The 17,454-nt window shown below is 34.6% G+C and overlaps 1 protein-coding gene across 1 annotated transcript; it reads left to right on the top strand.

The window, feature by feature from the left end:
• The first annotated feature begins 3,210 nt into the window (after positions 1–3,210).
• LOC123203761 (dihydrolipoyllysine-residue acetyltransferase component 5 of pyruvate dehydrogenase complex, chloroplastic-like) lies at positions 3,211–8,098 on the top strand. Its single transcript, XM_044620231.1, has 6 exons — positions 3,211–4,318; positions 5,376–5,567; positions 5,664–5,751; positions 7,194–7,264; positions 7,385–7,468; positions 7,570–8,098. Exons 1-6 carry the CDS (start codon positions 3,446–3,448, stop codon positions 7,672–7,674), a joined length of 1,413 nt encoding a protein of 470 aa, XP_044476166.1. The 5' UTR covers positions 3,211–3,445; the 3' UTR covers positions 7,675–8,098.
• Positions 8,099–17,454: the final 9,356 nt, after the last annotated feature.

Below are 17,454 nucleotides of genomic sequence, written 5' to 3'. Positions count from 1 at the left end.
CCCAACTCTCTGTCATGAACAAATTAACACACATAGATACTCCAAATGGAAAAACAACATTTCTTAACTCCAAAATCATCATTTATAACATAGAACCAATGATCCAAAAGTATAAAACATGAAACATACCAAAGATAACACCCTTACTTTGTTTCAAGCCAATCTTTGCAAATTAGCTTCCTCCTCCTTATCTTGCTTCCTTTATGACCAAAACCACCTTAAATCAACACCAAAACACACTAACATCCATCAAATATATATAAACATAGGTAAAGGGAAAGGAAGGAGATCTTTTAGTTATCAAGACTTTCAAAGTGCTTCCTTTTTTCTCTTTTTATTTTGTCTTCCAAAACCCTTTCAATTCCTTCATTTTTCTTCACAAAACAAAAAAAAAACAACATGAAAAAACTAGTTGCTGGAATGGACAGGAGAAGATGATGGAAAAAGGCTTAAAGTTTTTTTTTTTTTTTGTCTTTTCTCTCTTTATATGCATATCTATCTCTTTATCTTTATCTTTTAGTAATTATATATATATATTTAAAATTAAAAATATTTCAAAACAGGGTCAAAAGACATAAATACCCTTAAAACATACCTGAGGGTATTACAACACCCTAGTTGTCCTTCCATTTTGAATGAAAGAATTTTCTCTCAAAACTTCTTTAACACTATTTGTCAATCAATTATGATTTAGTGGTCACAAGTGTTCCTAAACAAATCTTCATGTTCATGTGTTTGTGGTTGCCTTTAGGTGGATAAATATGGATCTTACCATCTTGATGGGAGTTGTGAAAGCACTCAAAACAGATTTAAGGTGGATCTTTACAAGAATGAACTTTCAAACATAGGTATAATTATGAAATCCCTCTTTATTATATATAGAACACCCTTAGATCTTGGAGATATGCTTTTTACTATCAAAATTTTATTGTTTACATGAGTTCACAAAACCCAATAGAAGCTTGGGTGGGAAAAGTTAATCATAATATATTAACCTTAAAAGGAAAAAAAAAGAATAAATTACATTTCTCCACCCAAATTTTGGCATAAAAACACTTTTTTCATAATTAGATGACATAAATAATAATTTTTCATCCAAAATCAAACTTTGTTTAAAAAAATCTAATAGTGTAAAGGTAAAATAATAATTTTACTACATATTATTTTAAAAAAATTAAAAAAAATCCTTTATAAATAAATCTCAAACATTTTAACATGATAATTTAACCCTTAAAAAGTTTGAAAACTCATAAATAAATTCTTGAAATCTTTTGAAAACACTAGCCATAACACTGCTCATTTGAAAAATTTTATATCCATCCTCATATATTTTGAAATACTATTATAACTCCAATGGTTAGAAATATGACATTTACATATTTAATATATTGTGTTTATTTCAATTGATTAGGAGTATAACTATCATTTTTAAATTATAAAGAGACATATTTGAAATATTAAATATTTCAAAAGTACCATCGAATTTGAAATTCCAAAACCTTGTTAGGATTTGAATCCTAATTTGATGTAAATCTTAATTGCCTAATTTGGTTTATCCTAATTATAATAGTAGTAATATATTATCCTAATTATAATATGTATATTATATTATATTATATTTCCTTTATTAGAGTTTTCTAGTTGACTAAGAATTAGAAATACTACATGTATATGTAATGCCTTTAGACTATTTTAATTAATAAACAATAATAATATTATTTAAGCTTTTGGCTATTTGGAGGTCGATCCCCTCGATGTGATCAAATCCCTATTTTTTTTTCAATTCTTTTTTTCATTTTCTTTGATAAAACCATAGAGTTTTATCAGTTTGTATTATCCTAATTATAGTAGTAATAATATATTATCCTAATTATAATATAAATATTTTATTTTCTTTATTAGAATTTTCTAGTTGACTAAGAATTAGAAATACTATATATAGATGTTATGTCTTTAGGAAAGAGTTTGTGTGATGAGATTAATGACTTCAAGAAAATTTTGCTTGAAAGTCTTGGCAAAAGTTAATAAGATGGAATTTTGTATTTTGCTAACAAACAACTAGATCAATATAAAGTTGTAGGTAAAGGCTACTAAAAGCATGATAATAGTTACTCTTGCATAAAAGAAGAGTCTATTGAATAAGAAAATGAAATAAGAGAAGAGCATTATCAAGATGCCAAATCCAGTCCAAAACATAACCTAACCCAATTCACTTCTTCAAATTACACCATTTGTCCAAACTTAATCTACAACTCAAACACTTATTATCCAATCCCCAACCCAACTTATCATATCAACTCAAACCAATACCAATCTAGTCTAAACCTTTTACAACTAAAACCATTCCCAATCATTAAGTCTGACCTAAATCCAATCCCTTTACAACTAAAATCAAGTCCAATCATTCAACTTGACCCAAAAACTAATTGGTTGCACCGAAATAAAACTCTCCAAAATTTATTGCTACTCAACCTTGAGGACGAGGTTGTTTTGAAGAGGCAGTGACTATTAGCATACCTTATTTTAGGGTTAGAATCCTAATTGCCTAATTTGGTTTATCCTAATTGTAGTAGTAGTAATATATTATCCTAATTATAATATAAATATTTTATTTTATTTTATTTTCTTTATTAGAATTTCTTAGCTGACTAATAATTAAAAATACTATATATATGTAATGCATTTTGACTACTTTTAACTAATTAATAAAAAATAACAATATTATTCAAGTTTTTAACTATTTGAATGTCAATCTTCTCAAAGTGATCAAATCGGAAGTCAATCCCCTCAAAGTGATTAAATCTTTTTAAATTTTCTATAATAAAACCTTACAGTTTTTATCAAACTTTCTAAAAAATATTTTCAATACTCGTTATTTTAAAAATTTACAAATCTTTATAATTATACGATTACATATATTAACACATGTGTTTATACTTTTGTTAGTATAATTATTATCATTATTTGTCATCATTTCAGTTTGAAACGAGGTATAGAGAAAGAAAAAGACGAGAGTAAAAGTGAAATAAACAATTTTCTTTTATGTAATTTAAATATTTAAATAATTTATTTTTATTGATTTTGGGGCACCGGATAATTTTTAAAAATAAAATAGTGCAAAAAATATAATAGTTTCACTTTTTGATCAATTTAGTTTGATTATCCTACTGAAGGTGATAAATCAAAATTTTCATTGCCTGTAAAACCAAAAGAAAATTTGCGAGCGAGAATGATTTCAGAAATATAAAAATACGAAACCATTCATCATATTCACTGGCGGAGCGGTTGAAACCTCCGCCCAGTTTCGATACACTCTACTCTTGACAACCTCAAGTTCAACCAACACCCAACTCCTTTCTTTTTCAAATATAAATCCCCCTCACATTTCTTCCTTCTTCTTCTACTTCTCCAAAACACTCTTGAACTCATCGCCCCAACTCCAACAATGCCTCACCTTCTACAATCCGCATTCCTTCCTTCCACTTCCTCCTCCCCTTTTCTTCGCCCAACCCACTCCAACAACCGCCTCCTCCACCTATCCAGACCCCCCCGCAGCACCAAAATCAGCGCCAAGATCCGCGAAATCTTCATGCCTGCTCTCAGTTCTACCATGACTGAGGGCAAGATCGTCTCCTGGGTCAAGTCGGAAGGGGATAAGCTCTCCAAGGGCGAGAGCGTCGTTGTCGTTGAGTCTGATAAGGCCGACATGGATGTTGAGACGTTCTATGATGGGTTTTTGGCGAAAATTATGGTGGAGGAAGGTGGCGTTGCGGCCGTCGGGTCGGCTATTGCTTTGTTGGCTGAGACAGAGGAGGAAATCGCCGAGGCTTTGGCGAAAGCTACTGCTTCTGGTGGTGGTGGTGGTCCTGGATCGAGTGCTGAAGTCAAGGAGACAAAAGCGGAAGTGGAAAAGGTTGTTGAAAAGGTGGGGCCGTCACTGCCGCCGGCGGAGAAGGTGGTGGGTTCGAGTGTGCATCCGGCTTCGGAGGGAGGGAAGAGGATAGTGGCATCGCCCTACGCGAAGAAGCTGGCGAAAGAGTTGAAGGTGGATTTGGGGAGAGTCGTGGGGAGTGGACCACTGGGGAGGATTGTGGCTAAGGATGTTGAGGTGGCTGCGGCAGAGGCTGCAGCTCCGGTGGCTGCTTCTCCTTCGGGTAAGACGGCAGCTGCTGCAGTTGGGATTGAGTTGGGAAGTATTGTACCATTCACGACAATGCAGGGTGCTGTGAGTAGGAATATGGTGGAGAGTTTGACCGTTCCTACTTTCAGAGTTGGTTACACTATTACTACTGATGCTCTTGATGCATTGTATAAAAAGGTAGCCATTTTTTTATTTTGTTTTGTGCTATTGTTGATGAATTGGAAATAGTTTATTGCTCTAATTACTTTTAGAGAAACTTTATCATATGAAATCTCCTCACTAGTGTCTTAAAATAAAATTGAATGCGGCTTATAGGGATCTGAATGAAGTTTTCTCTTTAGTTTGTGAATGTTTAGAGTGATATTCTCTGGAGGAAGGTTACTTTTGCCGAAAATTGTGTATATGTTGAAGTTTTATTTTTGATAAATTGGGGTTATGTTTATATAATAATCTATTGCTATAGGCTAGCTCAGTATTCAATCCAATCTATTCTGGTTCAAAGCTTGACTCTCTTTCTCTTTGGTTTGTTTTCTTAATTCAACATTGCAAAGACACTCTAGGGACCACACTAACGAGAACGGAGACATTCAAGAGTGATTCTAACAAAATAGAGCTAGCTTCACACTATATTGTTATGATCAGTTAATGGGACTTGGCTGGAAAGTGTTCTTGCTTCTATCATTAGCTTGGGTAGACTGCATTTGTGTTGTTTCAGTCACTTTTCAATGGATCCCTTGATTTTGTGCAAGGATTCTACCTCTTGACAAATGGTGGGCTTGTCCCCAAAAATGCTTATTCTCGTCATTGGGGATAAAAATCTGTCTTTCTCATTCCTAGATTCTTTTCTCTTATAGCATCGGCTATCATCTTTTGTGCTATTATTGATTAATTGGTATTAGTTTCTTGCTAACTAATTTTAGGAATATTTCTTTTTAGGGTTTGGCTTTAAATTATAAATTGAAATTGGTTAGAACACCATTTTTCCAAATTGGCTGCATGTGATTAGACTCTGGATTGTAGGGATTTGATATATGATCATTGATGTGTATGGCGTATATTCTTTTAAGCTTAAATGTTCACCTCTGGAGGAAATTTACTTTTTCTCAAAGAATTGTGTACGCATTGGAGTTTTTTTGATGAGTCAGGTTATGTATTGAATAATTTTTTCTTGTTGCTAACCTTGGAGATTTTGTGTACTTGTGAGTTATTAATTTGGTTGTATTTTTTTGTGTAGATCAAATCCAAGGGGGTGACAATGACAGCATTGCTTGCGAAGGCAACGGCACTTGCACTGGTTAAACATCCTGTTGTGAACTCTAGTTGTAGAGATGGTAACAGCTTTACATATAATAGTAGCATCAACATTGCTGTTGCTGTGGCTATAGATGGTGGATTAATTACACCAGTGCTTCAGGATGCTGATAAGGTTCTCATAATTTACCTTTTTTTGGTGTTTCAATTACCTTTATTCCTCTCCTGAAAAGAGTTCAGAGTTTGAAAAGTCTCCTGATATATCTTTTAGGCTGACATCTACACATTGTCAAGAAAGTGGAAAGAGTTAGTTGATAAGGCCCGTGCCAAGCAGCTGCAACCTCATGAATACAATACAGGTACACGAATCAATTTCTTTTGGAGTATGGCCTTGTAAATTATTTGCATTTGAAGCTTTTGTATTTATAATTGTGCCATTGAATTCATGAGAATGTGGCCCTTTAGGTTGTACTGCTATCTATGATGCAAATTTTTATAAACAAAACTTAAATTGCCTGATTTAAGCCCCCTAATTTGTGCAGATTTGTTTTTTTTCCCTCTTTTTTGCATGCTAATCAGTAAGCATGTAGACACACACACAAATAATAATAATAATAAAGATTTGCTAAGTTACCACAATTATGCTATGCGCATTGTTTCCATGCTGAAGAATGTTTTGGGTTGTTAATGATGTCTTATGAGAAAGGTGGAAAGCAGGGTGTTCTGATATGGTTAGTCCTACCGGACTTTTAGACAAGTTTGTAATGTTTGTGGTGTTCATAATTTGTCCCCAAACTTTTCTCCAAACATTTGCTTTTTACGTAAGCAATGATGTATAGGCATTTTTATGAGGGTGGGTACACCAGGTTCTGTGATTTTCCTGTATATCAACCAACACTAACCAAATTTACTGAATCTTGTTTGGACTTAGGTGCATATATCCCTCTGCCCAAAGCATCCAATTTAAGTCTAGCTAATGATCATAGAGTGTTGAAATCGGGCCTTCTTTAACACAAACTCCCTTGGTAATTAGTTGCGCTTGTCTACAAACAGACTCGATGTATAGGTAGTCGATGTTTCTTTTGATCCATGAATTCTCATGTATATTTTTTTTAATTCTAATAGATATTTGGCTACCAAAATAACTAGCGACATGTTGCATGTGATAGGAATTGTTTTCCCATATTGGTGTTATAGACAGTCAGCAAAGTGCAGCCTAACCTCTTTACCTTGAATGTCACAATTGTAGTTACTTCTATTTGTCAGGAAGGAAGCTGGTGGATTAGGAATTGTGTTTAAGTTGATTATAGTCAACAATGCTGTGGTAATTTGTCGATTTGTTATGCTTTTATTCTCTTTCCATTGAATTTACTGTTAGGTGTGTCCCTTTGCATAAAACAGCAAAAACCTCATCTCCGCTCTTTTGGATTTTTATTGTTGCTCCATGATTTAATTATTATTATTATTTTTTGTCCTAGAGTTCTTGGTTGCCCATTTCATTTTGTTTATGTAATCCATTGGATGTTAGATAACCCACAACAGGATTTATAGCAGTCCTTTTTTTCTGCAACCAAAAAGGGCAGAAGAAAGCCTTTGGATTAAACACTTAGGTGACTGGATATTTTGTCTGGCTCTGGTGCCCGATTTTTATCATAATGGTGCTTCAACTTATTATAAACAAAACACTGCTTTCTTTTGTGGCTGCTTTCCCAGATGTATGTTCTTAGATCATGGTGGTTCAGAGTTTGGTACTATCGAGTTATTCACTGAGACGAATGCCTTTTATTGGCTTTCTTTACAGGAACTTTCACTCTTTCAAACCTGGGAATGTTTGGTGTGGATCGCTTTGATGCCATTCTGCCACCTGGAACAGTAAGTATCTTTTGATTCAAGTATGACTATGTTCCAATCTGCTGGATTCTCCACAAGGGGCAGGTAAATTTTGTAGAGATTGACTTACATGACAATGTTTTTTTGAATCTGTTTATGCAGGGTGCAATAATGGCTGTTGGAGCATCTGAGCCTAATGTTGTTGCGACCAAGGATGGTCGAATTGGCCTGAAGAACCAGATGCAGGTAAACAGTTTCGTAATGACGTTTTTGATACGGTACTTTCTTGATTCTGTGTTCATAAATAATACAGAGATTCTTACCATGTAAACGTGCAATATATACAGGTAAATGTTACAGCTGATCATCGTATAATATATGGTGCTGATCTTGCTCAATTCTTGCAAGCCCTAGCAAAGATTATTGAGGATCCGAAAGATCTTACATTCTAGTCAAACATCTCAATCACCAAATGAATTCTTTTGCCCTTTTTGATTCTCGGATATCTTCCTTGTATGTTCCCAATACTCATTGTTTCTGGTCATTGATACGTGATCTTGATGGTGTAGAATCAAATCAATTGTTGAAAGTTGTGGGAGCTGATAGAACAGGAGCAGATTTTGAAGTGCCATGTTTTTTTTTCCCGTTTTCATTGATCAAGAGTGTTGATTTTTTTTCGCAGTTTGATGCCATAAACTTGTGGCTCAATTCTGTTAATAAATTTAGGATGTCAAATTAGTGAAATCTTCAATTATGTCAAGTGTTTTGACAGATTGTTCATCAAAGTTGTTAATGAATAGACTGAACAAAATTCTGCCTGTAATTTGACTTCACCACAAGCTTCTATAATCATCTCTAATTCCAACTTTCCACTCACCATGCTTGACGCTTATTTTTAATTTTATTTTTAAAAATAAATAGGTATTATTTGTTATGGGTCTAACACGATAGAGTTATTTTGTTTTATGAATGTCCTTCTAGTTAAGAAGTTGTTAATCAAGTACCACAATTTTTTATCCAAAACTATGTATCCCAAACCTAAGTTACTGTTATTTTACTCTTCTCAATGATACATAGTTGAAGGGGGCTTCTCAATTGAATCTCAACCTTTGTGTAGTAGTGTATATGGCCATTGATTCAATAAATTATTGGGAGAATTAATTATTTACCCATGCTTGGTCGTCACGGCACTTTTCCACTCTTGAACATTAAAGATGAATTTTTTTATCTTTCACCTATTTTTTTTAATTAACTTTAAAGGTGTGTTTAGTTTAATAACATTTTATTAAGAAAAATAAAATATGAGCATGAAGATAAATTATCCTCAAGCTATGTTTAATAAAAACTGGTAGGTTTAAAAAATTATTAGGTTTGGTTGAATGTAATAAAACTATATTAAGATATTATTTTAATTAAATGTTAAAAACAAGTGGGAGAGAATTTGATTGAAATATTATTAGTTAAATACAATTAAAAAACAAAAATAAGATTGTGTTTCATGGATGGAACACAAAAAATATTATTTAAATCAAGAAGTTTTCAATCTGAGGAAAGTGTTGTAGAACCAGTGTGAGTGATTGGGAGGTTTATACCATCACTGTTCATGACATTATTAATGTCAAGGTAGTTGGTATGGAGAGAAAGATTCCGAAGGTTAGTGGTGATGTGATAGAAGAGATATGATTTGATTATAGGTATATAGAAAGATAAAACAATTATTTTTGAGAGATAAAAAAGAGTTTGTATTATGAAGTAAGTTTAGGATATAACGAGATTAACGAAAAATATTTTTTTCTAGTTGAAACAACAATATTATTCTTAACAAATGTATGGTAATAAGTTCTCAAGTGTAAGTTGTTAGCAATGTCGTATGACGCATTTATAAGTATGAAATATATTGTTATATGAGATTTCTATGTCTAAGTATTTGATTCAAATATCCTATCTTATGTGACTGAGAGATATTGAGTTTGAGTCTACTTATAACAAGTTGACCGAACTCAATTGCATTAACTGTCAATGGACAATTGAAGGGCAGTTGGCTTGACAGTTAGACATATATATACTGTTCAAAATTAAATTCTCCTATCTACAATATGCAAATACACACAAAAACCATAAAAGAAAAATATTTTCTTCTTCTTCCTAGCGTTTTTGGCTATAGAACCAATTACATAGAAAACTACAGTGTAGAGAAGCAAACAATGTTGTGGAAATAATAATTACGTTTTGGGTGCTACAGATCGTTTTCAATATGCATCAAACAAAAAGGAAATTTGGGTATGTTTGTTGTATTTCAATTTACAGAAACTAACATGTTTTTTCAATAGTATACCACAATTGCTGCAAAACAACTTGAACTCATAGGATGTAAACTAAACCCCATGGTTAGTTTGCAAATTAATGGTAGAATTTTCACATTGCTTCACTATTAAAGCCTTAAACTTCTTGAACCATTCAAAAGCCTCTAATTTATCTTTAAAAAAATAAACCATATCATCCTTGAGAAGTCATCAACAAAGAGAAAGAAATACTTCCATTTAGTGAAGATGCTTGCATAAGCCTGTATATATTAGCATGAACAATCATTAAGTATCAGTGGCTCTCCAAAACTACCCACCAGAATCAAGTTCACACCTGTAATCTTTACTTTGCATAGTTGGATGACCTAACACCATATTCGCTTTGTATAATAGTTGCAACCCACCAAAATTAAGATGACCAAACTTTTTATGCTATAACACTGAGTCATCGCTAGAAAGCTTTAAGGCATTAAGGTTACCTTGAGAATACATGATAGGAAACATTTTGTTTTCAGTCATCTTTACTTAATACAACAAGCATATATTTCTTTTATCATAAATCAAACATTCATCATTGTCAAACACAACATAGTAACCTTTCTTCAATAGTTGACTACTACTTAAGAGATTATGAGCAATCTAAGTACATAAATGACATCATGAATAAGTTTTCTACTAGATTTGTGACTTATCGAGACAAACCCGAACAATATACTTGAACCTAACCCATAGTCACTTGGGAGTTCATAGATTCATTTATGTCCACAAAATAATCTTTGTTTCCAATCATTTGATTGCTATATTAGTTATCTAGGTACCATATTGTAGAGGACATATCAACATTAGCAGAAAAACATGCAACAAACAATTTTCTGGACATTCATCTTTTTCTTCTTGAAAATTAGTCTTTTGTTTTGCCTCGCAATTCTTTGTAGTATGACTATAGTTTTTGCACTTGTAACACTGAATAGCATTCTTATCTGACTTATTTTTGTGCTAGCAATCTTTTCTCTTGTGATTGCTTTTACCATAATGAGAATAAATAGCTCTCTCATGGCCATTTGATTTACCATGACCTCTACCACGATTTGAATGTCCACATCATCGTTCTTTCTTGCCACTACGTCCACTTCTTCATGAACTCTCATATTTATTTTGCACATCAACCATTCTTTGAAAGACTTGCTCCACAATTGTCTCAATTGTTCTTTTGAACCATGTTTCATAAGATTCAAGGGAATCCATTAGTTTAACTAATGAGTAATTAGATAGATCTTTCGATTCTTTAATGGCTACTATGGTGTGATCAAATTTAGGAGGAAGACTTCTTAAAACTTTCTCAACAATCTTTTGTTCAAGCAACTCTTCACTTACGGATCAAATTTGATTCATAATTGTTGAGATTTTTACCGAGAAATCTTATATCTAATCAAAGGATTTCATCGATAAATTCTCAAAATCTCATTGTAGTGTTTGCAATTTTGCTATCACAACCTTACTTGAACCTTGATACAACTCTTGAAGTAAATCTTATGCTTCTTTTGAAGTATCAACCTTCATTACTCTTGGAAACAAGGCATCCTCCATAACTTGCGGGATAATAAATATAGCTTTTGCATCTTTCTTTTGCTTCTCCTTTAATTTAGCTTGTTGGGTTGTTGTTATTCTTTGCTCTAGATTTGTAAATTCACCAAAAAGGAAATTTGGAGACAAAAAAGATAAAAATGAATTGTTATATTTATTCTATTGAGAATTACAAATAATTATATTTAAAGAGTTTCAACTGTAATATGTTGAAAATAGAAAATATTTGAATGATTTGCTAGAATTGTTTAATGAATATTAGTATAATCTTGACAACTTAATTCATGAGATAGAGTTTTATATTTGGCAAAGTTTGACTCTAACACATTTCCATTATTTTGCCCATGATTTGTTGCTTCAATTGAGCCTCGATTGGTAGGGATCTTTTCACCCCCTTTCAAGTTGACAGTGAGAGAGAACAAATGCCAAACATGTAATGAAAAGTTGCAAATGAATCTTTTAGTAAGACCTTAGTAAAAACATTAGCAATTTGCTTTGTAGTAGGGATATAGTGAATATCAATGGCTATAACAATAACATTTTCACGAATAAAATGGTAATCAATTTCAATGTGCTTTATGTGAGCATGAAAGATGGGATTATGAGACATGTGAATAACACTCTTATTGTCACAAAGAATAATAGGACGTTGTTTAAGGGTGATGCTGAGATCATGAAAGAGATATTGAAGCCAAGTTAAATCCATATTTATGGTAGCTAGAACACGATATTTAGTCTTCGCACTAGAGCATGAAACTATACGTTGCTTTTTAGAAGCCAAGACACACAATTTGAGCCAAGAAAAATGCAATAACTAGTGGTGCTTCTTCTTGTTTTTGGAAAACCTACCCAATTTGCATTACAAAAGGCACTAATTATGAGAAAACTTTGAGATAGATAATGAATGCCATGAGTTAAGGTCCTTTTAATGTAACACATAATGTGTTTGATGGCATAGAGGTCTTTCATGGTAGGATTTTGGAAATGTTGACACACTTGGTTAACAACATGTGTAAGGTCAAGTCTAGTAAAAGTAGGATATTGAAGAGAGCCACATAATTGACGATATGTAGTGGGATTAGTTGGTTCATTATCATTAGGGAGGGGATTAGGTTTTACAATGATTGAGGTATTTATTTTAGAGGCTTGAAGCATTATAGCTTTAATGAGGAAATCACTAGCATATTTGGTTTAAGAAAGCATGAGACCACCCTAGAAGTATTTAACTTCAATACTGAGAAAATAAGTAAGTTGCCTAAATCTTTGAGTGCAAACTTTTTATTGAGACAATGCATAAGTTGAGAAATGAGTGAAGAGGCATTGCTAGTGAGAATCATATCATTTACATAAACAAGTAAAAGAATAAAGTTAGTGTCATGGTTATAAATAAATAGAGAGGGATTAGCTTTGCTACATCGAAAGCTAACAAAGATAAGACCATTTGATAATTTAGCAAACCAAGCATAAGATGTTTGTTTGAGACCATAAAGAGATTTATGCATAAGGCAAACATGATGAGAAAGTTTGCGATGCACAAATCCAGGTGGTTGCTCCATATAGATTTACTCATTAAGGATACCATGTAAGAATGCATTTTTTTACATCCAATTGCTTAAGGGGCCATTTGAAATAAACAACTAATGAAAGTATGACGTGAATGGTTATGGCCTTAACAACGGGGCTAAAAGTCTCACCAAAGTCAAGACCCAAAAACTGTGTATAACCTTTGACACATGCCTTAAACCTATCCACACTGTCATCTTCCTTATACTTCGTGTGATAAACCTATTTACAACCAACAACATTCACATTTGGTGGATGAGGTACAAGAGACCAAGTCTTGTTATGTTAGAGTGCATCAACCTCTTACTTCATGACATCTCTCCAATTTGCAAATTTAATAGTTGTTTTTAAAGATTTGGGTTTAGTTAGAGAAACAATAAGAGCAATATAAGGATGTGAGGGAATGGTTAGACAAACATAGTCTTTAAAGTAATAAGAGAGACATTCTTCTCTAGATGGTCAAGAGCATGATGAAGGCAATGAAGTGGCAATAGTGGTCAAAATGTTATTAAGAGGAAATGGTAAATTTTCAATAATATCATTTTCCAATTAGAAATTTGTAGGAGTATGATCTTGGTTTTGTGGTAAAGTGGGAAGTTCCTGATTTTGTGATTTTGAGGAATTTTCACTAGAGGGTAAGTCTGAATTTGGTAATAAAATTGGAGAGGAATCATAATTTGGAGGATTAAAGCTTTGTGGCTAATTGCTGATGCTTGACTTGATTTGGAAATTTGTAATTTTCCTAAAAGCCATTCATCCATATTAGGAAAGGTAGTGAATGATAAATTATAAGAAGATGTACGCAAAGAATAATCTTTTGACAAATAATGATAATGGTGTTCATTAAAATTACATGTCTAGAAACATAAACATGATGAGTATTTTTATCTAGACACCTATATCCTTTATGTAAAAGATTGTATCTTATAAACACACAAGGAATTATTTTCTTGGAAAACTTATGCATATCTAGAGTTTTTAAATAAGGAAAGTATTGAGAGCCAAAAATGCTTAAGCCAGAGTAAACAAGATCCTTACCAAAAAATTTGAAATAAGGAGTTTTCTTACCACTTTTGGAAGACAAAGGTAATCTATTAATTAGATAAACTGCTATTAAGAATGCATTTACCCAAAATTGTTTAGGAACATTTGCATAGAAGAGCAAAGTCAACCTGATTTCAACGATGTGGCAATGTTTGCATTCAACCAATCCATTTTGTTTTGGCGTTTATGGGTAAGAAATTTGATGTGTGATTCCATATAAAGTCAAGTGATTTTGGAACTGACTGGAAGTGAATTCTTCACCACCATCACTATGAAAGATTTTTATTTTCTTGTCAAAAAAATTCTCAACTAGAGCTTAAAACTTAAGAAAACATTCAAAAAAGTTAGATTTATTTTTAAAGGATATAACTAAGTATAACAAGTAAAATCATCAACAAAAATTATATAACATTTAAAATTTTGAGAAGAGGTTATTAGGGTAAGACCCCATAAGTCACTATGAATTCTTTTAAAGGAAAGGTAGAAATAGATTCTGATTTATTAAAAGAAAGTTTACAATGTTTCCCAAGTTAGCAACTATTACATAAAGTATTTTTTGTCAACCAATGTGAAACATTGATAACTTTCTAAGATTTGTAAAAATTTTAAATTGGGATGTCCTAAGCAGGCATGCCATATCTTTGAATTAACTCTTGAGGCCTTGATTGCAATATTTGGCTTTAACAAGTTGTCCTCCCTTAAAAGCATACAGGCATCCTTGTCTATGACCTTTTGCTAGGATTTTGTTCTTGTGATCCTTAATAACAAACTCATCAACATCAAAGGTAATAGTGCAAAAATTGTCATCAATAAGTTTACTTATAGATAATAGATTTTTCTTAATTTCTAATATGACTAAAACATTATTTAATAAAAGCTTACCATGTGAGGTGTTTAACAAAGCTTTACCTGTATATGTAATAGGTAAAGCTTAGCCACTAACAACAAAAATAGAATTATTACCAAAATAAGATTTTAAAGATTTTAAGTTGCCTCTTTAATTTCTCTTGTGAGCATTGGCACCCAAATCGACATAAAAGTTTGGATCACTTTCATTGTCTAAATTCATGGCTGCAAAAGCTTCTTGAACATTTTCTCTTTTTGTTTCATAGTTGTACCTATAATAGCAACTAACTATTATATGGTTAGTGTCACAAGGTATTAGCCATGATACATGCTGGTGCCAACCTGCGTGCTAGGTGGCGCAGGGAGTCTGTGTGCAGAGTAATACAGAGAGAGACATCCATGCGTGGGTACGCATACAACACTTCCAGTTGGTGCTGGGAGGATCATACAAGGACCAAGTCAAGCACAAGGAAATGCGGAGGCCATAAGCCAGGCGAGTGCGCCATGAGGAGAGTGGGTTGCAAGGATGTGCAATACGCGGGTGAACAGTACGTGCGCACAGATAGACGCAGTGCACTGGCACAGGTAAACGCACACGCAGCGCAGACACACGCGTATTGTAGCACATACGTATACTATAGTGTGCACACGTATTGTAGGACGCGCACACTAGAGAGCTGGCAGAGTGAAACAGTCTTACTTGCAAACTAACTCAAGGGTGAACAGTAGTCTTTGCGGGCCAAGCCACTTGCAGAATGAAGATGGGCTTAGATGGAAAGCATAATGGGCTGTAGGGTTAGTTAATAGAGTTAGTGTTTAACTAGGACTTGAGAGGTTAACCTTGTAAAGCATATATAAGCTGCCTTATTGAGTGAGGTTAATTATGAGAGTGACTTAGGGTTTTGAGGGCACTCTTGCACAGACTGCTTGGAGGGTTTGTGCCATAGCTTGTATTGACATAGGCTTGTATTCCTTTCTTTCAAAGGTTAATAAAGAAAGGTTGGGTTTTCCCGTACGCAGTGTGTATTGTTCTTATTGATTTATTATTTTTGCATTGTGTGTTTGTTTGATTGAGTGAGTAGGCTGACTAAGGTGGAGCTTAGTGCCATCACGGGGCTGAAAAGGAGATTCCAAGAGTAGGGCCATGACAAGTTGGTATTAGAGCCAAACACAGGAGTCTTTGACGTCAAGAATGGGTCTGGCATTGAAGCATGTCAACCTTGAGCGAGCATGTTGGAGTTCTAGAAGCCTTGGTGGGTGAACCAGCACATGAAAGAGAGTCTCTTGTGGAGCAGAGAGCACTACACATAGAGGCTATTACTGAATTAAAGTAGATTACGCGTAATCTATAGAAAGATTGTGTTGAGCGGTACAATGAGATTTTATCCCAAATTGCTATCCCTTACAGACCGCATGGAGGAACAGGTTGCAACGCTTGAGGAGGACCTCAAGATTGCCAAGAAAGCCATAGCGTTAGCACCAAGTAGGGGTGAGATGGTTGCGGGTCAGTCCAAGGTGAAAGTTCCAGAGCCAAAGCCATTCAAAGGGAGCCAGAACACGAAGGAGCTTGAGAATTTTCTATGGGACATGGACCAATACTTCAAGGCTGCACGAGTGGCTGAGGAAGAGCAGGTAACCATCACTGCTATGTATCTTGCAGGGGACGCCAAACTTTGGTGGTGCACACACATGGAAGATGACGCTAGTGCAGGAAGACCAAAGATTGAGTCGTGGGAAGTCTTGAAGCAAGAATTGAAAGAGTAGTTCCTACCGCAAAATTCAATATAAGTAGCAAGGGAGACATTGAAAAAATTGAAGCACATGAGTACGGTGCGGGAATACGTGAAAGAGTTCAGTTCGTTGATGTTGGATATCAAGAACATGAGCGAAGAAAACAAGCTATTCAATTTTGTTTCAGGGCTGCAGGTGTGGGTGCAAGCTGAATTACGGAGGCAGAAGGTGACAAATTTACCTTCAACCTTGGCTACCACAGACGGCTTGGTAGACTACAAGCTGGGACCTTCGACTTCAAACACGGGTAAGAAGAAGAAGGGCAAAAGCGAGGGGAAGAGATCTCCTCAAAAATATGGCAAAGAGGGCTGGAGGGACAGGAGGAAAAGAGAAGCAAAACCATCAAAGCAGAGGGGTTCGGATCCAACCCCGAGCAGACAAGGTGGAGGATGCTATCTTTGTACTGGACCGTATAGGGCTAGGGATTGCCCAAAACGGGAATAGCTGTCCGCTCTTGTTGCACAGGAGGAAAAAAGCATTGAAGATGAGAACCCAAGGCTAAATCCCATCCAGTTACTGAATGCTGTGACCGCTGAAAAACCTATCGTGTGTAAAGGGTTGATATACACGATGACAGAGGTGAATGGGTAGCAGGTGTGTGCGATGCTAGACACGGGTGCCACAAATAATTTTATGGCACAACGTATTGTGGGGAAGCTAGGAGTGACCATGGAGAAGTGTTCGAGTAGGATAAAGGCAGTAGATTCAAAGTCGCAGCCAATATTAGGCACTGCCACTTCACAGATGAAGATAGGTGCATGGGAAGACGAGTGCACATTTATGGCAGTACCCTTGGATGATTTTGATCTCATCCTTGGCCTTGATTTCTTTGTGAAGGCCAAAGTTATTGCTATGCCGCATCTAAATGGGGTGATGATTATGGATGAGCAGCAGCTATGTTACGTCAAGGTGGACGCAAACGTGCGGGGTAGTGAGCAGATCACGTTGCAGTCTGTCGCACAGGTGTGCATGGGACTGAGATGCGATGAAGAGCTGGTGATTGCAACATTGGTGGAGATCAAAGAAGATCACGCTGTGAAGGTACCGGATTGCGTGGCTAAAGTGCTGGACAGATACGCAGACGTAATGCCAGTCGAGTTG

Source organism: Mangifera indica, chromosome 19 (assembly GCF_011075055.1).
Source record: "Mangifera indica cultivar Alphonso chromosome 19, CATAS_Mindica_2.1, whole genome shotgun sequence".
Lineage (NCBI taxonomy): Eukaryota > Viridiplantae > Streptophyta > Magnoliopsida > Sapindales > Anacardiaceae > Mangifera > Mangifera indica.
The sequence above is the reverse complement of the archived record's forward strand: the minus strand, read 5'-3'. Positions and strand labels throughout refer to the sequence as shown.

Bases quoted from the DNA above. Each gene is read 5' to 3' on its own strand.
- LOC123203761 (XM_044620231.1), top strand. From the start codon at position 3,446: ATGCCTCACCTTCTACAATCCGCATTCCTTCCTTCCACTTCCTCCTCC. The intron at 4,319-5,375 runs GTAGCCATTTTT...TTTTTTGTGTAG, and splicing joins TTGATGCATTGTATAAAAAG to ATCAAATCCAAGGGGGTGAC. The intron at 5,752-7,193 runs GTACACGAATCA...CTTTCTTTACAG, and splicing joins ACCTCATGAATACAATACAG to GAACTTTCACTCTTTCAAAC.